The 25,990-nt window shown below is 40.2% G+C and overlaps 1 protein-coding gene across 1 annotated transcript; it reads right to left on the bottom strand.

The window, feature by feature from the left end:
• Positions 1–4,499: 4,499 nt before the first annotated feature.
• LOC114455173 (protein BTG3-like) lies at positions 4,500–24,901 on the bottom strand. The gene is made up of 6 exons (XM_028436227.1): positions 24,768–24,901; positions 23,961–24,146; positions 23,479–23,616; positions 22,704–22,851; positions 22,490–22,603; positions 4,500–4,823 (listed from the first exon to the last, which is right to left on the bottom strand). Exons 2-6 carry the CDS (start codon positions 24,134–24,136, stop codon positions 4,500–4,502), a joined length of 900 nt encoding a protein of 299 aa, XP_028292028.1. The 5' UTR covers positions 24,137–24,146; positions 24,768–24,901.
• Positions 24,902–25,990: the final 1,089 nt, after the last annotated feature.

The following is a 25,990-nucleotide window of genomic DNA, read 5'->3' as shown; positions in this document are numbered from 1 at the left end:
GTAAACTATGTGCGACTTCCACCTAAATTTTTCATCAATGAGAACTCCTAAAAACCTAAATTCTGACACTCTCTCAATAGTTATTCCATTTAAAGTTAAATTAACATCAGGACATTTTTGATTTGTGAACAACATACATTTTGTTTTGCTTAAGTTTAACGACAATTTATTTTTATTAAACCATTTCTGAAGTTGGACCATTTCTTGTTCAACAGTTTTCATTAATGTTCCTAAGTTCTTCCCCGATACAAAAAAATTAGTATCGTCCGCAAAAAGAACAAATCGTAAAATCTTTGATTCCTCACAGAGGTCAATAATATATAAAGTAAAAAATTTCGGCCCAGCACAGAGCCTTGAGGGACTCCACACTGTATTGTTTCTAACTTAGATTCATGGCCTATATACTCTACATATTGTTGTCTATTTTCTAAGTAACTACTAATCCAGTTTAAAACTACATCTCTAATGCCATATGTCTGTAATTTAGACATCAATATACCAGGATCGAGAGTGTCAAAGGCCTTTTTAAGGTCAATAAAAACTCCAACTGTGTGATTTTTATTCTCCAGTTCTGTAGCAATGTCCTCTGTGATTTTCATCAAAGCCATTGCTGTTGAGCGGGTGTTTCGAAACCCAAACTGATTATCATGTATCAAGGAAAGTTTTTCAAGAAAATAAGCAACTTTTTTAACAAAGAGTTTCTCCAGAATTTTGGAAAATTGAGAAAGCAAAGATATAGGCCTTGTGAGACTATGCCTATCACTTGATTTAAAAAGTGGAACAATCTTAGCCACCTTCATTTTATCTGGAAAGAAACCTGTATTAAAAGACAAATTGATTATATATTTTAATGGTCTACTAATACAATGTCTAGTTTCTTTGACAATATACATATCTAAGCCATCACTATTGCATGAATATTTACTTTTCAATTTAGAGACAGTAGAAATAATTTCACTCTCACTAACTTCGCCAAGAAATAGGGATTGCAAAACTCTACTTTCACCTATCCAGCTTTTATTTTCGTTATCGTTATTTCGTTACATAGTGAAGGTCACCTGATCACTGCAGCTTCTCTCACGACACACCTGCCACTACATCTAACTACTGACAATAGAGAAGTTTAGTGAAAGTTAGGCAGGCACACGTGGATGGACTGGTGCGTATGAATTTAGAATGGATTCCCCCCCCAACACAAACCAAACAACAAAAATATGAAAATGACTCAAAATACACAAAACTAAATATTTAAATAAAAAATACACAAAAGACAACAGAAATGCAAAAAAACTACACTAAAAAAAGATACAAAATGACTCCAGAATCACACTACAAATGCAACAAAAAACAGTTATACAAAAAAGTGCACAAATGGTGTAAAACAAAAAACTAAACAATATTTATACAGGAAGTACACAAAACAACAACAGAAATGCACAAACATATCCAAAAGGCTCCAAAAAACATATATTACAGAAAAATACACCAAACAACAAAAATATGAAAATGACTCAATATACACAAAACTAAATATTTATACAAAAATACACTAAAATGACAACAGAAATGCACAAAACTACATTAAAAAAAAAACAAAGCACGAAATGACTCCAGAATAACACTACAATGGCAACAACAAACAATAATTAAAACAAAATTATAAAAATTAGTAAAAAAAAAAAACCCAACACATTCATCATGCGCATGTCTCGTAGAATTAAACCAGGGAAATTGCACGTTATTTTCCTTTGCACCTGCAAATAAGCTCCTTAATAATGCGACAGAGTATGTTTTTATTATGCCCGTAATTGGCAACTGTCCTTAAGCGCCCACTATATGAATGCATACTTCCTACAGGCACTGTACGAGTTCTTTAAATTCACACAGAAAGCTTACAAAGAGGGGAGTAAATTGGTTGAACTTACATTTGTGAATATAGAATTTACCATATAAAATGAATAAGTTTACAATAGGGATGGGCGATATTGACAAAAAAAATTATCCCGATAATTTCTGGTATTAATCATAACAATAAAAATCATGCTAAATAAAAAATCATAATAAAAAATCATAACTTAGTGTAAACAGGTTTTTTACAAACACAAATAAATGTGAATACATCAACATTAGACACATTTAAAAAGGCTATAATAGCTGCTGACTCAAAGAGTTCATAAGCTGATATTTTATGGAATATATTAGTGCATGTGGGTCACTATTAGTGTTATATGTAATTAATTTATTTCCTCATTTCAAAATTATATTATTTTCTAAAAAAAAAAATAGCACATGAAAAGCAAAAATAACTCCATTAGTGTTTTTACTGTTGCTGAATCTTGTTTCATTTATCTGATAATGAGTTACATAAAGTTATGATTGATAAATATTTCTCTGATTTCCTATAATTGAACCAGATCAAGCTGATGATTTAATCATTCAGTATATTTAGGTGTAATAATCTCAATAGTTACATTAATCTAATGAGACCAGCTTTGTCTGTGAACACGTGAAATATAATTAAAAAATATTGCGTTTCACAAATTGGGACGGATTAATACTGACATTAGTATTTATGCTAACATTTATTTTACACAACATGTGACATGTTAGTTTTTATCCTTCCATACAAGTGTTAAATCTGACATAAACAAATCGGTGGCTGTCTGTGGTTTTATGACAGTAAGAAGTGTTCTTTTTATTTGGTCTGTTCCTTATTTGGAGTGGTTAGCATTAGCTCTTAGCCCAGTCTGTGTGTCGGTGTGTTAGCTTAGCATAGTTAGCTTTAGTTGAGTTTCCAGTTCATAATCGTTGCTACAGGTTCATCTCTGTCCCCATGTTTGTGGAACTTTGGGTGGACATGACGGAGGAACTTGAATGGGTTCCCTTTGTTGGATGGTTGTCTGGTTTTAACCAAGTAGCGGTCCATGATGTATCGCAGCACGGCAGCTTCAGGTAGCCGTGACGATCACCTCACACACAGACAGACAGACAGACGGCGGTGTGTGAAGGGGTCGGTGGTGGTGCACGTCAGAGCTTCAATAAACAATGTTCCGCTCCAGAGAATAATAAGTTGACAACAAACAAGGACAGTTTTGGCTCGTGGAACACGTGTTTTTTTGGTAATTTTTAGCTAAATTGAGGGACAAATGGCCCGTGGCCCTCGCTAATTTCTGACATGGGAATTTATCGTTTATATCGTGGGATGACAAATTCTTACCGGTGAGAATATTTTTTACGATAAATCATAAACGATAAAATATCGCACATTCCTAGTTTACAATGACATAAACTTTGTTATTCTTGCCGTATATCACGTGACTCTACCCACACACTCTATTGGCTGATCCCAACAACAGCTCTAGGTAACCTTCAATATCAAAAAGAAAATTGTAAAACAATTACACCACAAATACAGTAATAAAATAAATGTGAGAGGGATTCTGGTTCATTATTACAAAAGCTGCATTTTTTGTCGGTGTCTAAAAGTTTGGAGAAATACAAATTGGATGGAAAAATATTGTATAAGATTTTCTTTAATCCTGTTATTAAAACAAAATTCGTAAGGCAGTGTCCAAGCCTTTTCTCAATTAATGTTTGTAAAAATGTTTCCCCAAAAGGCCTTTTTTCCTGGAGATATTTTCCTCTTTTCATGAAATATATTCCGTATATGTTTGTTTGTGCACTTTCAGTCCATGATATTTAAACCATTTACCATTAGAAGACGTTCCACTCTTAGGGTTTCTTGAAACTGAAGATGACTTTTCATTAAAAGGAATAAATCATCAGGAATAACTTTGGTTACAATGTTAAATTCTTTGCTAGTAACAGGGAATGATTTGATTAGGAGGAAACGCTTATAGCTTAGTAATGCTCCTTCAGAGTCAAAGAGATCACTTATAGAAATAACACCTCAATCAACCCAGTTTTGTCTAAATATTGTTTTCCTTCTGATCGTAATGTTTTCATTATTCCAAATTATAGATTTGTGTGGGGAGAAATTGTGAGAGTAACATATTTTCCAAGCTTGAAGAGCCTGTTGATAAAATTTACATAATTGTAAAGTTATTTTCGGCTATATTGTAATTACAAGTGAGTAGAAAATGAAGACCACCAAGGTTGTTAAATATATTATTTGGAATAAAATACCAGATAGAATTAGGAGCTTTGAGACATTCCTTTACTGTATCTATTTAATTTTAAAAATATAGTTCAAATCAACAAAATGTAACAGTTCAAAACCCCCTTCTTTCCTGGATCCTGAAAGTTTATCTTTTTTTAAATCGTGCTTTTTATTTTTTCAAGTAAAGATGAAAAATATTTTGTTCATTTCTGGAGACGTTGTTTCCTGAACAACTAGAGATAAAGCAGGATATATTATTCTCGAGATACCTTCAGCTTTCGTTAGGAAAATTCTTCCAAACATTGTCAAATCGCGTTGGAGCCACATGTTCATAATATTTTGTGTTTTCTTAAGTCGGGGAAGAAAGTTTTGTTGTTGTCTAGTTGTCACGTTTTTTGTGATTGACAGTTTTCTTGAATGGTATATTACATACAATCTCACTATCTGAGGTGGCGGTTGACGGTCTCCCGTGCACCGGTGGGGGGCATTGCCCCGTGGCTTGCGCTGTCTGGTGGGGGGTGGGGCCTGGGCTACTGTTCTTGCGCCGGCTGGGGCTGTGCGGTCCTGCTGGGCTGTAGCCGGTTCGTGGGCTGTGATGGGGGGGCACCCCCAACAGGGGCTTGGCCCAGGGGCTAGGGCTCATTGCGTGGGCAGTATCGAGAAAAGGCGATCTGGCACACTCTGGGGTGCTCAGTCGGTGCACCTGGGGGCCAGAGGTGCGACTTGGTGCCCTAGGCAGCTATGGCCATGGTCGTCGTCCCTGGGGGGGGCTGCTGTCTCGGCTGCTTCTGTTCCGGGTCCTTCTGGCCTGGGGTCCGGTCCCTGTTGGCTCTGGGCACGGAAGGTACTAAAAACTTCTTTTCTCACATCTTCAGTGGTTTCATTGAGGGATTCTGGGAGGTTCAAAAGCTTCAGGTTCTAACGTCGACTGTACTGTTCAGTTTCTTCAATTTTTTTTTATCTTGCTCCAGGAGGTGTTGATTCATCACATGCATTTTGTCATTAGTTGACTTTGTCACATTCTTGTATGGCATTATAGAAATACTGTCCTGTTTAAGTTTGTCGTATCTTCTATTGAGTATACAGCATCAGTGCCCAAAACATTACGGAGCTCAGGCGAAACGATGAGCATCGGACGCTATCTTGGCTTCCCCCCTGGTTTTGTGTTGTTGTATAACAAGTTAACAGTCAGGATATGATGTGTGTGAATTGAAGATTCTTCTTCTTTTTGGGATTTATTGGCAGTTTGCACTCAGGTGCATTACCGCCATCCACTGGTTACAAAACTGACCGAAAGACTGATATTTATTATGCCGGACTCAAAACACCACTCACTTTGTTCTTCTTCTTCTTCTTGAGACGCTCAGAGCCCTTTTTTTTTAAATGGAGCCCGGGGGCCCACCTCTATTTCTGTAATTTTCCAAATGTATGGGGAAATAGTTGTGTGATATATCGATTCAAAGGCAACTGAACATAGATTATGATTTAATTGTTTTACTCGGTGGAACTGAGTCATTTGACTGAATTCTCAGGAATGTGGTACGTGCTATTCTGCACTGAGATGATCCGCGGGCCCAGCCGTAGTTAATCCGAACTTGTTCATCAACATTACACATTATGTCTTCTCTCACCATCCATCATAACACTGATTGTATCTCTTTGAATTACTGTAAACAAATATTGATAGTTATTTTCCTCTTCTTTTATTGTTTTGTTTCTTGATATGATTTTATTATAAATGTTTTTATCAACCAATGAATAAACTTACACTAAGCTAAAAGTTAATTCTTCCTGAGCCAAGGAAGGGAGAAGACGTGTTTTCAGAGCTCTCTCCGGGAAAGCTATACTCCCGTCTGATAACGCGACCTTGACTACCAGCGAGCAGTGACCAGCTGCATCTGAAGAGAGAAAACTGGGCCCAGACATGCCACCAAAAATGGAAGAGAACTTTAAGCTATTCAAAGAAGAGCTTAAAGAAATGATTAAGGAGATGAAACAGGAGATGAGACAGGATCTCATGTCCTTAAGACAAGAACTATCTACGAAGATGGAGAACATGACGAATGCCTTGGAGAAATCATTGAAAATACTGGAGAATGATGTCAAGGTACTGAAAGAAGAAAATGTAAAGAATGCAGAAAAGATAAAAACATTGGATGCGAGGGTTGAAGATCTGGAAAGAAAAGAAAGAGAAAAGGATGTCATCATCACGGGCCTAAAGATAAGGCCAAGGAGCTACGCCAGTGCAACAAGACAAACAGAGGATCTGACCAGCGAAGACGAAAAATCGATTGAAGAACAGGTGATTGATTACCTGGACTCGAAAGGCATTGAAGTGAACCCAGACAACATCAACTACTGCCAGCTGCTGCCAAAACGCAAAGACACCAGAGATGTGAAAATTACATTCACCAACGTGAAATATAAAGCTGAAATAATGAAACAAGGAAGAAAACTGGCGGGAACGATGGTGTTCATGAACGAGAACCTGATGAAGCAGAATGCAAGTATCGCATGGAAAGCACGCCAACTGAAGAAAGGAGGAAAAATTGTGAAAAACTGGACCAGAGGCTGCAGGATTTACATCACACCTCCAGGAGGAGAAAATGGAAAACCCGTTCTAGTCCAAAGGATGGAAGACCTGGAAAAATACGAATGAGGTGCCTAAAAGTCAAGAACACTGATAAAAGTCATGGATATGGACAGAATCACTAAAAATCATCCGCAACATCATCAACATCAACAACGGGAGATTAATCAAGTAGACGAAGTGGACCCAAACAACTTTTCACATTGGAAACAATACACGAACAGCCATTACTACACAGAGAATGACTTCAAAGTGGAAAATAAGAAGGAAAAAGGTCTGTCACTTGTTCACTGTAATTGTCGCAGTATGTATGCAAATTTTGAAGACATTAAGGATTACATCTCTACATTGTATAGGTTTGACATAATAGCACTGTCAGAAACTTGGATGAATGAAAAAAAAGGCATGGATTTTATGATAAAAGGATATAAATTTGTCTATAAGAACAGATTACATAAGCCAGGAGGAGGGGTAGCACTATTCATAAAAGAAAATATAGATATGGAGATAATAGAGTCTTTGAGTTTAACTGTGGAAGAAGTAATGGAATGTATAACAGTGAAAATTACAAGTCCAGAGGGACGTAAGATAATAATCTGCTGTTTGTATCGTGCACCTGACTGTAAAATAGACATATTTAATGAGAAACTAACCAAAATGATAGAATAAATTAAAAATAAGAGATTACTGATATGTGGAGACTTCAATATAAACATTTTAAATCCTTTAAAAAATACACACATTGAAGACTTTGCCAATTGCATGTACACAAATGGATTAAAACCTCTCATAACGCAACCAACCAGAATTAATAAACACAGCTCAACACTGATAGATAACATCTTCACAAACATACAAAACACAGATATAGAGAGTGGTATATTAATAAATGACATCTCTAATCATTTACCAATATTTATGATACTAAACGCAAAAGAGAAGAAGAACCGTGAAAATCATAACACACAGACATACAGGAGACTGGAAGGAGAAAAACAATTAGAAAACTTTAAACAACAGATAAAAAGACAGACGTGGGAAAGTGTCTTCAAGGAAGAAGACGTGAACGTAGCATATGACACATTTACAGACACAATAACGACAATATACGATAAATGCTGCCCTTTGAAACAAATAACAACCAAAAGTAAAATAAACAATGTACCATGGATTAATAAGAAAATAGCCAACGTATGCAAAAAGAAAAACATACTATATAAAAAATATATAACAGAAAAAACATTAAAAGCAGAAATACGTTATAAAAAATACAGAAACAAAGTTAATAATTTACTTAGAGAAAAAAAAGGGAATATTATGAAAAACAATTAAAAGAGAATAAAAACAAAAACAAAAAATTGTGGGAAATAATAAACAACATAACCATGCGCAAATGCAAAGAAAAAAATGCAGACCATTTTATAATAAACAATGTAAAAGAACACAATAAAAACATAATAGCACAAGAACTTAACAGTTTTTTCATAAATACTGGAAAAGACATAGAGAAAGAGATAAATAAACACCCAACACTTAAATGGAACCATTTTGACAATGAGAAGAAAGACATTGATAAGTATCTTGTACTCGAAGAAGTAACAGAAGCAGAGGTGGACAGAATAATCACTACCAGTACCTCAAAAAAATCCAGAGACGTTAATAATCTAACTATGAGTCTAATAAAAACCATAACAGCTGAAATAACCCCGCCACTAACATATATAAGTAATCTATCATTCAAGAATGGGGTATTCCCAGAAAAAATGAAAATTGCAAAAATCAGACCGATTTACAAGGGTGGAGAAAAATGTAATTTCACTAATTATCGACCTATATCAATATTACCACAACTATCAAAAATTCTGGAAAAACTGTTCATGAACAGACTCGACAAATTTATAGAAGACAATAATATACTACATGAAGGACAATATGGGTTTAGAAAAGGACGTTCAACAGCAATGGCTATAATTGACATCACGGAGAATATAAGAGAAGCATTAGAAAAAAAACTATTTGTATTCGGAATTTTTCTGGACCTAAAAAAAGCCTTTGACACAATTAATCATGATATTCTAGAAGAAAAACTTCAAAATTACGGAATAAAGCGCAACGCCTTAAAATGGATTAAAAGCTATATGACAAATAGGAGACAATATGTTGACTTTGAAGAACATACATCAAAATGCCAAACCATACAATGTGGTGTTCCACAGGGTTCAATTTTGGGGCCAAAACTGTTCATTCTATACATAAACGACATTTTCAAAGTCACAAATTGCCTAAAACTAACATTGTTTGCAGATGACACAACCATCCTATGCTCAGGTAAAGACATTAACACTTTAATAGAGTCAACAAATGAAGAACTATTAAAAATTCAAACATGGTTAGATGTAAATAAACTATCCCTAAACGTCAGTAAAACAAAATTCATTAACTTTGGAAAGAGAAAAAAAACAGGAGATATAAGACTGAAACTAAACAAGGAAATAATAGAACAAGTAAAAGAATATAGGGTACTTGGAGTGTGGATGGACGACAAGCTGACCTGGAAAAAACATATACAAATAGTTAAAAACAAAGTGGCCAAAAGCAGTTACATCCTATGGAAGCTTCAACAAGTCCTACATATCAAATCACTTAAAACAATCTATTCTTCACTCATAGCATCGCACTTAAATTACTGCTCCGAAATATGGGGTAATAACTACAAAACGTATCTTGAACCACTATTTAAACAACAAAAAAAAGCTATAAGAATTTTACATAAAGTACCACACAACACACACACAAACGATTTATTTGAGAAGTCAAAATACCTAAAACTGCAAGAAATAATACACTATAACACACAAATACACGCATTTAGGGCTTCATCAAAAAAATTACCACATCAAATCCAAAAACGTTTCACATACAATCAAAATCCCTATGAATTCAGACATAATAATGTGTTTAGACCAAACAGGATCATATCAAACGTTGGCAAACATAGTACTGTGTATAGAGCCATGAACCTCTGGAACAGCCTTGACAAAGAGACACAACAGTCAGATAATCTGAAACAATTTAAGGACAAAACGAGGAGGACATTTTTACACACATACAGATCTCAAGACAACTCTCCATTGAACTCTACAGCGACGACATGGAACTCATCAACTGGTCATTGAGCACCATTGACAAAATCTTCTCAACGAGGCAATTGCTTCAGCACGAAATACCGTGTCCAAAGGACACATACCCAAGTGGATATGTCGTGGACACACGAGGGAGAAGCCAGATGCTCTGTCTCTCCCAGCTGAAAGTAGAAGATGTGGAGGACATCTATCTGCTAGGAGTCATGATCTTTGGCCTGCTAATGATGGGGATATGTGTCTGTGCATGTGCCTTCCGGATGGATCGTAAGCTGAGGCGACTCTCAGAGGATATGAAGGTTCTCCGAGAGAAGAAGAACTTCACGTTTGGAGAGTTGGAGGAACGTAAACAACGACTGGAAAAGAAAGCTCGTGGAAATACGGGGGAAAAAGACTGTGAAGAGGAGTAACAGCAGGAACAATGACTGCAGACGAGAACACATCACAAAAAAAAAAAAAAAAAAAAAAAAAAAGGGAAGAAACGAGGTTGGATGTAAAATTATCTGTGTTCAAATTAGGGGACGGATCTAGATAAGCATAATGCTTTTTTCCGTCGCCCTTTCCGGCATGAAAAAGGACAAAAAAAAAAAAAAAAACAATGTGATTTTGCTCTGAATGTCAAATGAATTTCTGTGAATGCAACCATGTCGGAAATGAACTGAATGAATAAATAAAATAAATAAATAAAGCAGCGGGTTAAAACTCTGGAAAATAGGCGAGTTTGGGAAAATAAACCTCAAATACTATGTTTTTGGGGTTCTTAGAACAAATGGAGATGGGTGAAAAATAGCATGACATGGGACCTTTAAAGAACATTCTTCTGGTGCCGCTATTGTAGCCGTAGTCAACCGCCTTGCCCAAATGCGCTACAACAGCATTATAAACGCTGGTATTTTCATCACGTGTTTATAACCTAACGCGCACTTTGGATGTACATGTCGCATGCACACAGAGCCGTTTAGAGAGAGAGTTGCGACAATGGAGGTTCGAAATAAACTCAAATAGGAAGTTATTGCTGGGCAATGGCAGCGGCTGTGCACAAAGCGAACAGCGAAAACATGTTAATTCCTCCACAAACACAGCATTATAAATGCTGATATTTTCACCACATGTTTTAAATAGAAAAGGTGGGGAAGAATAGACTGTTTTGCAGTGAGGGTGAGATGTGAGGTTGTAGAATATATTGTGCTTATTATGTTGTGTAATCCAGCCAGTATGGTGACAAGTTTGAAGCTTAGCTATAATGGTGGTGGCTGTGAACAGGGGGAATGAGTGAATGGTAGTACCTAAAGCAGGTATTTGGGATTAACGTGTCTAAGGTTAAGCCCAGTATGAGTTTTATTACACATCCCAAGGCGTGCCAGTGCATCGTATACCAGAAAAAAAAAAAAAAAAAAAAAACGCTACTGCAAGCCCAGGAACTGCCCTGGGCCCGCAGATGCAGCCAGGCCAGCAGAAAGAGCGGAGGCCAGGGAGCCCCAGGCAACCCCCCAGATGCCCCCAAGATCCCAGGCCGAGAGGCAGCCACCGCCCCCCATACACACATCCGAGGAAGCCCCAAGCAGCCGAGCACCCAGCGCATCCCCCCACCGACCCCAACCCCCAACCCCAAGGCCCCCCGCCAGCATCCAGCCCACCCACACCCACACCCAAGCACCCAACCCCCCGAGGGAAGGGCCCAGAAAGCCCCCCGCCCGAGACCCCAGCAGAGGAGCAAAGGCCCCCGCCCAGCAGACGGCCAGAGCCGCGCGGAACGGGCCCAGAGCCAGCAGGGTCCGGACCCCAGGCCAGAAGTACCCGGAACGGAAGCAGCACCGAGAGCAGCGCCCCCAGGGACGACAACCACGCCCATAGTCGCCGAGGGCACCAAGGGGATGCTGCAAGCCGCCCCGCCGGCCCCCAGGCGCACCGACCAGGCACCCCAGAGCGCGCCAGATCGCCTCTCCCCCCCCGGAACCCAGCCACAACGCAGAGCCCGGCTCACAGGGCGCAGCCCAAGCCGGGGCCACCCGAGGCCGCACCCGCAGGTATAGTAGGGCGCGGCCCGTACCGCCAGGACCGGCCCAGCCAGCCGGCCGGACCCGCCGGACCCAAAGGGCACCACCGCAGGACAGGGAACCCCCAAGGGCGAGCCCCCAGGCCAGACCTCCGTGGGGAGCACCCCCCCACCCCCCAGCCCAGGAACAGGCCACAACCCAGCAAGACCGCGCAGCCCCAGACGGCACAAAGACAGCTGCCCAGGTCCCGCCCCCCACCGGACAGCGCATGCCACGGGGCAATGCCCCCCCCGGCGCAAGAGCAACCGGCGGCGGCCACCACAGGAGAGAGGGACCCCAACGGCACACAACCGATGCGGAGCAGCAGCCCCCAGCCAAAGGGGACAGACCTACCAAGTGGCCGATACCGACCTCAACCCCCAGAACAGCTAGAGCCGCCCCCCAGCAAAGAGCACCACCCCGGAGCGCCAAGCAACCCCGCCTCAACCCCGGCGCAGACGCCGGCACCCCCCAGCGCGCCCACCCCCCACAGCGGTGCGGCAAGCCGCCGCGAGGCACGCCCCCAAGGCAACCAGGAAACAAGACAAGCGCCAAGCCCCACCCTCAGGGAAGGGGCACCCCCACGCCCCACCAGGCCGGCACCGCCCAGAGAGACCCCGCAAAGGGAGTCCCCAGCAACACCCCTCCACACCCCCTAGAGACCCACCGCCCCGCCACGCCCGACCGCACCCCCCGATCCCGACACGGTACCCCAGCCATCAACGAACGGGCCGGGCCCCCACCCGACAGGCCCAGATGTGTGAATTTACCCACCACCCTGTTATGGTGCATCTCCATTCCCCAATAGAGAGGCACTTCCCTATCCCCTGAGTGAATGTATGTGCTTAGTGAATGCATGAAGTGCTATTAAAAAAGGGTGGATGGAGGGGAGCGGTGCTCCCCATCCAGCCTATGTGTATATATGTGTATGTGGTGCAATAGCTCCGGAGGGTGGAAGTGGTGGTCCCACCCTCCGGGGGGTGGTGTGTTGAGGTGTAATAAAAATTGGAGGGATTAGTAGGGCAGCCAGAGGTGGGAGTGCCGCCCCCGCGCCACTACTTAGTAGCGCAGGCGGCGGCCCCCTCCACCCTCAGCCCCACCATCCAGCCCCCCAAGGGTTGGGTATGTGAGTGTGGTGCAACAAGTGGGTGAGGGGAGTGAGCGATGTGAAGTGTCCATGTAGGAGGCCTGTCTGGTAGGAGCCCGGTCCGTCCGCACCGCCGGCCACCGGAGAGGGCAGACGGCGCAGACGGGCACACGGCACCGCGGGCCCCAGAGACGCGCCGAGCGGCACAACCGGAGACCCCCCGCGGCACCCCCCCGAATCGCGGCGGCCATACGGAGCACGGCGGGACCCCCCCCCCCCCAGGCGGAGCCAGGCACCAGCCACATCCCCCAGCAGTCCAGGAGGCGACCCCCGCCGCCAGCCGGCCCAGAGCGGCCCGCCCCGCCAAAGCAGGCGGCGACCGCGCAGGAGAGAGGCCAGCTCCCACACCAGGGCCAGCACAGGCCCGCACGACACCACGACAGAGCACCCTCCACAGGTGGGCGGCCCCGGCCCCCCCGACGAGAGAGGACGCCACCAACCACCCAAGCAGGTCCACCCCGCCAGCCACGGACCGATAGGTAGGCGAACCCATGCCCCCCCAGCCAGGCACCGCAACCCCACATCAATGTTGCCAGCAGAGCCCCCCCACCCACGGAGACCACCCCAATCACCCCCGCGCCGACATGAGACACCCCCGACGCCAGCACAGCCCGGAGGACAGCAGGCCCCAGCCAACAGCCCCACCCCGCCCAAGGCAGCGCGGCACCTCGCTGAACCGCAGCCCGTCCCCGGGCAGACGGCGGGAGGGCGCACCCCGAGACGCCAAACCTAGAGACCCACCCCCGGGGCACCCCCGCCCAGACACGGCACCCACGGGGCCCGGCGCCTCCAGCCAGCAGACCAACCACCCCGACGCGGATCTGCCAGGACAGGAGCCACCGGCCGCGCCCCCACACACACCCACCTAGCACGGCACAGGGGAGGCCCCAGCGTGGGCGAGGCCCCACAACTCACCCTTCCCTCCCCCCGAAGCCACACAAGCCGGCCCCTGCGGTCCCCCAAGTGAGCCCCCGAGGAGGAGGGGGAGGGGGCGGCCCGGCCCACTGCGCCAGCGGCACGCTCAGCGAAGGCGCGCCCCAGGGAACCAGGCCAAGGCGCCCAGACCGGCCGGCGGAGCAACCCACCGCACCACCCCGCCACCCGACAACCCAGGACGCAAGTGCCGCCCCCAAGAGCAGCCGCCCCCAGCGCCACCCCCATCCCGGACCCCCCCGTCCCGAAGCCACGAACCCCACCACCCCAGACCCCCAGACGAGCCAACCCCGAGCCACCCACCCAGCGCAGCAATGCCCGCCCCCCAAGCGAAGGCCACAGCCCCCCCACCAGCACCCCGGGCCGACAGGAGCCCCCCACGCCAAACCCAACGGGAGAGCCGGCGCCGAGCGAAGGCGGAAGGGGGGGGAGGACGAGACAGGGGGACAGAGAGCAAGAGGAAAGAGTGGCAGAGAGACACGCAGGCTCCCGGCACCAAGGGCCACCCAGATGTGCACGAAGGGGGCAGGAGAGCAACACCCAACCGCCCAGGGACCACAAGAGCACCCGAAAGGGACGCACGCCCCCACAGAGGCACCCAAAACACCCCAGCAACCCACCCAAGCCACCCAGGTCAAGGCCACCCCACAAGCCCATGGAGGTCCAGGAATACAGTTAGATCAGTGTGTTAGTAAAGAGTGGTGCTGGCAGTTGCTTGCAGGCTAGATCATCAGGCTAAAAATAAAAAATCAAGATTCAATGCAATTAGAAATAGAGTGCAACGCTCCTCAAAGCAGGTTATTTTATTTTTTCTGAGATCAGACATCTTTTCCATGGAAATAAATTCTATGAGGAGATTTCGCCATTGGTTTATGTTTAAGGATTTTTTATCTTTCCAATTCACTAATATTGTTTTTTTTGCTATGGCAAGTGCCGCAAGGATGGATTATGATTGGTTTGCTGGAATATCAAGCATAGTCAGGTCTCCTAACAGACATAGATTTGGAGATAGAGGAATCCTGTAGTCCAAAATGGAGGACGGTTTTTCAGTGATTAGAAACCAAAACTGTTGAATTGGCGAACAAAGCCATACGGCATGTAAATAGGAATCAGCTGTTCCCTGGGTGCACTGAGAGCAGATGTCTGTTGGGGAGAAGCCCATTTTATACATTTTCTGTTGGGTAATGTGGGATCTGTGGAGGACCTTGTATTGAATTAGCTGAAGATTTGTGTTTTTAGTCATCTTAAAGGTATTGCAACAAATTTCTGTCCAGAAATCGTGTTCGTGGTGATTGAGAGTTCAGCTTCCCATTTAGCGATTGGTAAGTGATTAGAGTTAGTGATCAAGAGTGCTCTGTATATTTTTGAGAGTTTTTTTGTTTTTGTTGAGATATTTTTCATATATATGGCCAGTTCTGGAGGTTGCAAGGTGATTAAATCTATTGCCGTATTTTTCTTAATTGTCTCTGTTACTTGTAGGTATTGAAGAAAATTACTTTTATTTATATTAAATGTTTGGGTTAGATTGTTATATGTCCTGAGCTTATCATTTTCAAAGAGGTCTTGGAGATGAATAATTCCGCTATCTTCCCATGTTTTTAGATAGAGCGGTGTTTTTCTGTTTCTAAAGTCAGGGTTGTGCCAGATAGGAGACAGCATGCTAGTTTTTAATTGAACATTTGTAATGTCTAGGGCTTTCCACCACGCAGTCAGGGTGGAGGCAATCAGTGGGTTTTTAAAGCAGTTATGACGTTTGAGGGTCACAGTGATAAAAGGGAGATCAGAGAGTTTAATATGTTTGCAGTCTAGCTGTTCTATTTCTAGCCAGGTGTTGTGGTATTCTTTTGGTTTTAGCCATTCTGTTAAATATAGAATTTGGTTTGCTAGGTAATAATGCGTGAAATTAGGGGCTTCCAACCCTCCCTCGCTTTTATTTTTTGAAGAGTTGAAAGGCTTATTTTGGGTTTTTTATTCCTTTCATAGAATTTTAGAATTGCAGAATCTAATCTTTGGAACCATTGCGTTGGTGGTTTCAGTGGAATCATAGAGAACAGATAGTTTATTTTAGGTAAGATTTTCATTTTAACTGAGGCTATTCTGCCAAGGAGTGAGATGGGGAGATTGTTCCATCTCCGCAGGTCTTCTGTGACTTTATCCAACAGAGGGTCTAGGTTCAGTTTAATTAATTCATTTAGGTTTGGTGATATATTTAAGCCTAGATATTTAATTATATTTGTGGGGGAGGGGTATTGTGGGTTTTGGGTTTCTGGGTTCCATGAATTTTTCGTTAAAGGAAGGATTGATGATTTTGACCAGTTAATGGAATAGTCTGATAGTTTAGAGAAGCTGTTTATTAGTTTAAATAATTCTTCTAATGAGGATTGGGGTTCTTCCAAATAGAGTAAAATATCATCTGCATAAAGATTAATTTTGTGTTCTGAGATGGATGAGTGGATTCCTTTAATAACAGAGTTCTGACGAACAGCTGCTGCGAGAGGTTCAACAAGTATTGCAAAAAGCAAAGGTGAGAGTGGGCAACCTTGTCTTGTTCCCCTCTGCAGTGTGATACTTTGGGATGTTATTTTGTTTGTGGTTACTGAGGCCTTAGGTTTAGAGTATTGGGTGGAGATCCATTGTATGAATGAATCTCCAAAGCCAAATTTGTCAAGGACAGCAAGGAGGAATGACCAGTTTACTCTATCGAATGCTTTTTCTGCGTCTAGTGCCAAGATTATTGTTTTCCTTTTAGAGTTCTGTGCCATGTTGATCAAATTAAACAGCCTTCTAACATTGTCTGTGGAGTGTCTATTTTTAATAAATCCTGTCTGGTCTTGGTATATAATTGACTGTACGACTTTCTCTCACCTGGAAGTGAGTGCTTTGGAAATAATTTTTATGTCTGTGTTAATAAGTGAGATGGGACGATAACTTGAGGGTAACATGGGGTTTTTGTCTGGTTTAAGTAGTAATTTAATGTTTGCTGTATTCATGTGACCTCCTACATAACCTTTATTTTTAATCTCTGTTACTACTCTGAAAAAGAGCGGAGCCAGCATTGACCAGAAGGGTTTTAGGAATTCAGCAGGGAACCCATTTTTAGCTTGAGTTACTCCATTGTGACCATATACATTGCATAGTATGAAAAGAGAATTGTCTAGTTTGAATACAGTTATAATCCATCTGCCATTTTTTGCCATGAGTTTCCAAGACATTACCAGTAAATTTATTAAACAAGAGACATTCCTGCTGGGATCACGTGATCCCTCGACTGCGATGCCAGCGTAGTGTCTATCTCTGCCTAGCATAGTCATTTTTTTTTTCAATAATCCGATATTATACAACAAATACTTCAACGTCCATCTCATCATGAGTACTTCCTCAACCAAAGACGCTTGGAAAGGGAGGCTGAACAGTTGCCTATAAAGAAAAACTAAAGAATCTGCCATCTCGAAGTAAGAACTGGATGCAGCCATTGCTAACGGCATTAAGCTAGCGCTCAAAGATCAACGCGGTGTACTGGATTCAGCTGTTGCCTCCGCCATTAGGGATGCTGTGGATTCGATCATGGTACCAGCTTTACATGACAAGCGAACAGAAATACAAAAGACTGCTGAAGCCGTGAATGGCATTACCAATGAACTCTATTAAGTGAGCAAGTCTGCTAAGAGGACCCAGGACCGAATGGATGCTGTGCAGGCCGCGGCATGGGAATATAGGCGTTTGCTTAGCGAGCTAAAGTCACAGCTTGACCTCCTTACCACAAAGTTGACGAACCTGGAGGACAGGGGGCGAAGTAATAACATAAGGCTGGTCGGCTTACCAGAATCAGTGGAGGGTTCAGATGCAGTTGGCTACCTGAAAAGGAATCTATCTAAATGGATCCCTTCGTTGGATGGCAGTGACATCAATATTGAACAGGCGCATCGGGTGTATGACGGAGGCCAGGCTAATTCCAACAAACCACGAACTCTCATCTTCAGACTGCTCTGTTGGCACGACAGAGCGGCAATCCTTAACGGTGCACGGAATGTCTTCTAGTATTGTCGAATGTATTTATTTTTTGTGTTTAAATGACTGTGTGACTATCTGGCACAATTTGTTGAGTTTATGTTCTTGCAGACCAACAGTTTTTTTTTTTTGTACAGTCTGTTAGTTTTTGTATATATTTTTCCCCACCCCCTCCTCTTTACAGACATATTTTTACTCTATATTGCAGCAGTATTTGGACAAATATACAGCATTTGGCAGGGCGATTACGCAGTTAAGCTTCATCTTACGTTAGCACTAATACATCTTGGTAGCTGAATAAATTGTGTACTTGTGTATTAAATCTATTATCACTTAATGTGAAAAACTCGTGTTCTTGAGTACTTACACCATTGAAAGACACGTCACTGGAAATGATGGGAAAGGAAGACTTGCTTATGCCCGTGTTAACAATCTTAATCATAAATTAGCTTTTACATCCATATATTGTCCAAATGAGCCTGATAGAGACCTTTTTAATTTCATTGGAAACACACTATTAGAACAAAATAATTGTTCCCTTGTAGTGGGGGGCGATTTGAATGCAGTCCTTAATCCATCTCTTGACAGATCAAATTCAGATGCTACTGCCAATCTATCATCTAACCTGCTGAATACACTTATTAAAGATCTTGCTTTGCATGATCTTTGGCATATACAAAATGCTAATGCAAGAGATTATACATTTTTCTCTGCTAGACACAAGACATTCTCCCGGATAGATTATATTTTTCTCAGCCCAGCTTTATTTACAGAATAATACAAATTAACACAAATATATTCATCACTATTTTACCGAGACCACTGTCCGATCACTCTGCACTACTGTGCAACATTGATTTACCCAATATTAAAATAAAAGCACCAAGGTGGCGACTAAATACATCCTTACTAATTAACTCAGGATTTATCAGTTCACTTAAAACCCAATTAAAAGAGTTTTTGGACATTAATGCACAAAAGTGCTCTAACCCACAGATATTATGGGAGGCCACGAAGTGTTTTATCCGTGTTTCTGTATCTCATTCTCTTCAACTCTAGCAAAGACAAGAGTTCGACAAATAACAAATCTTGAAAACAAAATACAATCAATAGAGACTTTACAAAAAAATAACTTCACAGAGATTCAGGCCAAACTACTGACATCTTTAAAAAATTAATACAACTCTGTTATTTACAACATTCACGGTTTTCGCCCAATACAGGATTTAAAAACACATTTCTCACTTACTGCTTTCACTTACTTTGTTTATTTTCAGCTAAGATCAGCCCTAAAAGCTTATGGAGTTCCCTGGAACTCTCCCCTTTAGGCACATCCCATGCTAAAATTGATCTCTAAGTTACTGGATAGACCCTCTGTTTCTTTAATATACCATGAACTGATAGAGCATAGCGCTAAAGTTCTACCAACTAAATCCGTGTGGAATAAGGAACTGGGCAGTTTAGATTGGAGGAAGATCTGGTGCAACCTCACTTCAACTTCCAAAAATCTAGCGCACTAACTAATTCACTTCAATGCCATACATAGAGCTTACATTACACCCTATAAGAGATTCCAAATGAAATTACAATCTACAAAAAACTGCCATATATGTGGAACTGCATCACTTGGGACATTCTTACACATGTTTTGGGATTGTCAAATCATTTCTGAATTCTGGTCTCATGTAAACTCTGTTAGCAGACGTACTGAACATTTTTTACATTTTTAATCCCACATTTTGTCTCCTTAATTATCATTCTGTTGTAACTTTAACACAAATTAAGCTCAAGTTGGTGTTTGCAGGTTTTACCTCTGCGAAAAAAAAAAAAAAAAAAAACTATATTAAAACATAGGTTTACTCCAGGTATGTGCATGAATTAATTTTGGTGTCAAAGCCTGATCAATGTTATCAACCTCGAACATACGACTGCACGTCTTAACAAGGCTCGACCAGCGACTGTTCAAGCATGGAACTCTATTTCATCCAAGTTCATCTCTTGGACCAGAGACAATGATGAGGCTATCACTGAACTTTATCTGATTAAGGTGCATTACCGCCATCCACTGGTTACAAAACTGACCGAAAGACTGATTTTTATTAGGCCGGACTACCGAACTCAAAACGCTACTCACTTTGTTTTTTTTTTAAATGCAGCCCAGGGGCCCACCTCTATTTCTGTAAATTTCCAAATTTATGGGGAAATAGTTGTGTGATATCGTTTCAAAGGCAATTCAATGTTGCACAATTTGATTTTTTTTATACGGTGGAACTGAGTCATTTGACTGAATATTGATAGTTATTTTCTTCTTCTTTTATTGTTTTGTTTCTTGATATAATTTTAAAATTTAATGTTTTTATCAACAATAAATGAAATTACACTAAACTAAAAGTAAGTCGTAATGACAAATCATTATTAGTTTAAACATAAATCTTCATGAAAAAATGAAGTGGGGTTTTTTGGCCCTATTGTTCCCGTAAGGATTTATTATTATTATTATTATTATTATTATTATTATTATTATTATTATTATTATTATTATTATGTTTTCTCACACTTTACTTGGATTTTTTAGTCCAAAATGGGGACATTCAAATGTAAATGGTTTATTTCACCTGTTTGAGATTAAAAGTTGATTTTAATGACTCCAAAGACATTTCTTGAACAAATTAGTAACTAAGTTTTATGATTCACGTGTGTTTTATGCTTAAGTTTGATCGTAATTTTTACCTTTTTTATGTTTTGCTTCAATGTCCAACAAGTTAAAAGACTAAAAAATACACATAAAAACAAAGATGTAGTAGTAAAGAAAACACTAGAACAAAATGATAAAATGCTTGGACTTTTAAAAAAAGTTTATTCCATCACGTTGTGTGTTTGAGATACTTTTTTATTTTATTTTATCATCTTAAGCAGGGTTTAAATGTGCTTTATATATATACTTGTACTTGATGGTGGTAATAGATTAAAGATGAAGTCTGGTCTGTAATGGAGTGAGGCTGGATTAATTACATTTAGACTGGGGTTAAAGTGACTTATCACATCTACTTAAATTTGTTTAATTGTTTTAAGGTGTGTGTGTGTGTGTGTGTGTGTGTGCGTGTGTGTGTTTTGCTCTTTGGACTATGAACATGTCTTAACCTAATACTGCATATAAAACAAGTTAATACTTTAGTTGTAGTAAATTGTGCTATAATACATACTAATGATTTACTATCTTTCTCATTTCATCAGAAAAGATCAAACAATGACAGGCTTCATGGTGATGAACACATGATGTAACCACAGAGAGAAGCTGTGACTGAGAACATCCTCTACATGATGATCACTGACATGAGGTCTGTGTCCATGGTTGAAGATGAAGCTTCACTACAATCATCCTCACCTTTAATCCAGGTCACATTCTGCCCTCAACGACACAATTTATGTTTTACATTTTACAAAGCTCATGGAGAGAAAATATGAAGACTTTAAAGGAAGTGAAGAATGCAATGAACACAAACAGCAAACTGTGTCTCACTGCTGATCTATGGACACGTGTAGCTAATGAAGTCTACCTTAGGGTGACCTACCACTACATTCACAATGGGACGAATAAACAGGCTGAAATTAAAACTGTGGTGTTTTTTTTATCCGATTCATCAAATAATTTATCGCCCGATTAATCGATTATGAAAATAATAATTTGTTGCAGCTCTAGTTGAGAGGGAGCTGGAAGACAAATCAACAGAACTCAGACACATGCCTTGATGTCCAGTCAGACATTTTCTCTTTCCCTTACCTTCTCACCTACCTCTTTTACCTCATCCCAGAATTTCTGTTTTCACAACATTTCAAATGAAAATAGTGTGTTCACATTGTTATGTCTAAGGTGGGCCCATAATAGAAACATAAAGTTTCATTAGCCAGGACAGAAATTAGGCTGATAATGTGGGTTGGTTACATTTTCTTAGAAGGCCTAATTTTTGATCAAAGTTCCACATATAGCATTACACAGTGAAGAATCTGATAAAAGCACTTTGGTGTTTGGTTTGCTCACAGGTTCCAGTCAATTTTGATTTCTAGTTTATTGTCCACTGATATTAAATGTTGTGAGAATTGTTACAATAAATATAATTTAGGACAATGTCAATATTTTTGTTCTCTTTCCACATTAATAAACACATTTGAAAAATGTTCTTGAACAACTGATTACTTTCATTTTTCCTTATTGTATATTATTAACTGACATCAATGCCTTTAATTGTAAAATAATATATTTTCCCTTTGGTCTGTATTTCCATCGTAAGTTTGGTCTTAAATTTTTTTTAACGTGGTATTAAAAAGGTCTTAAAGTTTTAAATATAACTTCTTCCTACTTGTAGTCACCCTGCAATCAGTATCCAAGCTATAAAACACTTGTTAAAAAAGAAAATATATAGGTAAGTCATTTTTAAATTGTATTTATTGATAAAAAAAATGGTTATTTATGGTTGGAGTCCCATTAGGAGGCTTTGCCTCTGGTAAAGGAGGTACCCATAGTTTGTTTCTCCAAGGAATGGGGGTTCTGTTGTGGGGCTGTGGATTGCTGGCACCCATTCCTGACCTCATATTTTTAGGATTCCATGATGGAGCAGCTGCATTTAAAGTCTGGGGAAGGAAAAAGTTAAAGATAAGTTCAAACACAGAAACAACAGTGGTTTAAGAACAGGTGAATGAGGAAGGAGGTGATTTCTGCTCCATGGGTTACCTGGTTAGAGCACTTCCTGTTGGGGATGGTGAGGGGGGAGGAACGTTTGCTCTCCTCATCAGAAGAATCTGAGTGGTATTCCGACACCATTTTACCCGTGTCTTTGGACAATGTGGCAACTGGGAAGTCGAAATTATTTTCTCCGTATCTGTGCAACAATAACACACACACACAAACACACATTAAAAACAAACAAAAACAAGCTGTTTTTCAGCATCCCATTTTATGAGAAAAATATCTTTGAAATGTTTGATTTGGTCCTAAAACATGAGGGTTTAGTCTCTGTCATTTAGCCATTTTCTTTTGGACTCACCCTCAAGTTTTACACGAAATCCCACGCATTATGTATGTAATTTGACCTTTTATGTGTGTGATATTGTCCCAAAACATGTATGTGATGCATTTCTATGTCATATGGGCTAGATGCACACTTCACTTCCACAATGACAAATGACTATAGTTTTCATAATAATCTCACAAAACTCAACAATAGCAATAAATAGCAGAGGACATATTATACATTTACATAAGCTACTGGCCTTTCACTGACACAGTTTTTCCTGTTTATTCAGAGTTGCTCCTCTTGTTTTAAGTTTAGTGACGTCTCACTGAGCAATTTGGCCCATTAGGACCAGATTTTGAATAAAGAGAAAAAACTAAAAAGTTTAGATTGCATTTTCAGATTCAGAACATGAATTCCACGATCACGGATAATCAGAGTAGTAGAAAATCTAAAAAAAAGAGTAAAGAATAACTGTGTGTTTTTGTTACTCACCTTCCACAAACCTCTCCAGGATCAACCCACAGAGTGATTTCCCATGGCAGCCCCAGGTCGCTGTATTTAATCCCACTTTCCCTGCAGGCACGCAGCAACTCTGGGTCCTGTTGATGTAAATTATTCACTCTGATGCACCTGAAAAACACAAACATTCAATTTCAATTCAACTTTATTTACATTACAAAACTTTAGCAGAACTAGGCTCAGAGGTAGCCGCCCTCTGCTTTGACTGGTTGGGGTTAGTGGATAGAAAGAGGAGAACAGCACTAAAAGGATCAGCGTGTTTAGCTGCTGAGGCTGACCAGAGGACAGCTACAAGGGTCACTCCAAGTCATTTTTACACATTTTCAGGACATCCCATGTACTTTGGTCTTTAAAAAAATCTGAAATGTTGATCAATTGTTCTTTAATTATTCAATTGCCACACTTTAATGACATGGAATGACCCACAAACCATTGTGTGTCCCACTGAGCAGTACCTGTATGCCTGGCCTTTGCTGGGGTTTTCAGGGTACCAGTGTCCTTCAAACTTCTCCTGCAGCACCACTGCCAGACGCTTTCCAAACAAATCAATTTTCTCCGCCTTCACATTGTTTTTTAATTTTACAAGGCTTTTCAGGAAGGACACCACCTCTGCAATCTCTGCCCTCATCATGAAGCTGCACCTTCAATAATAAAAACTTATATTAATATATACATGAAACACATAAAACCAAACTTAATCTAACAAACTCAAGAGATGGAAAACCAGAATCCTGACCCAAAATCCCAACCCTATAATAAAATCCAAAACATGTTCGTTTGCTTACATGTAAATAAATAAATAGAAAAAGATTGCTGAGTGGACATAATATGAATATCACAAACTGAACAGTTATTGAAATCAATATCAAACGCTTGATGTAAGAAATCATTACACAGATAGATATTATTTAACATTTCTTTAGCCTTTTGTTGATCAGCAAACTCTAAAATATTTTTTATATATTTCAGGTGAGATACATTTAAGAATATAATTTATTTTCAAAAGAAGAGAAACTAAATTTCATTTCATGCTTGTCTGTTGAATTTATTTTTATCCATTAAAAAAATTAACTACAAGTTGTGAATAACATGGCTACAATTTTAAATATATTCACTTATGAATGTAAAATTATGCTAAAAATAAAACTGATTTACACTAAATATAATTACTTTCTTTTTTTGTTTTAAAGCCAAACTTCATCTGACAAAACTCAAGTAGTTCAATGCTGGAATAAAATCCCTATACTGCTGTAAAAACTCACACATTGCTCACGGGGAGACTCTGGTGGTCACAATGTAAAATGCAAATTTAAAATATTAAACTTACTTTGGTTGTTTGTACGTTTTTAGTTTATCTCACTCTGATGGACAGAATAAATGATGTGGTTTCTCAGATAATTTCGTTTTGGAACTATTTTAGGAACTTCTTTCATCTTGTGATAAACTGTTTACAAGAGTTGAGAACCATGGCAACCGGCCTTCTTCAATTTGCGCATGCGCAGCGTTCTAGCCTGACGTAGAGCAAACAGAAAGGAAAGAGGGGGAGGTGGCTAAACATAATAAAACCATCTACAGATTTAACTGCTGCACGAACAGCCACGGACAGGTCTGTAGTTATTAAAGTGTTATTTGTACGGTTCAAAATGATGATGAATAGTTCATTAATATTTTCTCGTCAGAGAGGGAATGTTAAAGACAGAAATAACTGCAAGCGAGCTTTAGGAACTGACGTAATTTATCTAAAGATGCTGGGGTGAGTTAGCACCTGAAGTTAGTGTTAAGTTGGTTCATATGTTTTTTAAATAATATAGTTGTGAGTTATTGTTTGTGTTGTTGTATAATGATAAACAATATATATATATATGGAAAAATTATTGTTATAATATTTATTTATTAATTTATTTTCAAATATACAACAGGTCAGAAGTGCACATTATAAAAATCACATATACAAAATTGAAAAAAATAAAGATAAAATAAATAAGGGTAAATCATAATCTTTCCATTTCAAAAATACCATTGTATATTGTCACGGTTTGGATGTTTTTTTTTTTTTTTTGTATGAATAAAGGATATAGTTTTGATATATTCTTTAAATTCACACAGAAAGCTTACAAAGAGAGGAGTAAATTGTTTGAACTCACATTTGTGAATATAGAATTTACCATATAAAATGAATAAGTTTACAATAGGGATGGGCGATATTGACAAAAAAAAAATTATCCCGATAATTTCTGGTATTAATTATGATAATGAAAATCACGCTAAATGAAAACAAAAAAAATAAATCATAATAAAAAATCATAACTTAGTGTAAACAGGTTTTTTACAAACACAAATAAATGTGAATATATCAACATTAGACACATTTAAAAAGGCTATAATAGCTGCTGACTCAAAGAGTTCATAAGCTGATATTTTATGGAATATATTAGTGCATGTGGGTCACTATTATTGTTATTATATGTAATTCAATCATTTCGTC

The sequence above is a fragment of the Gouania willdenowi genome, chromosome 21, assembly GCF_900634775.1.
Source record: "Gouania willdenowi chromosome 21, fGouWil2.1, whole genome shotgun sequence".
NCBI lineage: Eukaryota > Metazoa > Chordata > Actinopteri > Blenniiformes > Gobiesocidae > Gouania > Gouania willdenowi.
This window is presented reverse-complemented; position numbering and strand designations above follow the sequence as displayed.

What these genes read in the sequence shown, in the direction of transcription:
- LOC114455173 (XM_028436227.1), bottom strand. Translation starts at nt 24,136, where the DNA reads ATGATGAGGGCAGAGATTGCAGAGGTGGTGTCCTTCCTGAAAAGCCTT. An exon ending in AGCAAAGGCCAGGCATACAG is followed by an intron (nt 23,617 to 23,960) that starts GTACTGCTCAGT and finishes TGTGTTTTTCAG; the next exon opens with GTGCATCAGAGTGAATAATT. An exon ending in ACAGGAAGTGCTCTAACCAG is followed by an intron (nt 22,604 to 22,703) that starts GTAACCCATGGA and finishes TTCCTTCCCCAG; the next exon opens with ACTTTAAATGCAGCTGCTCC.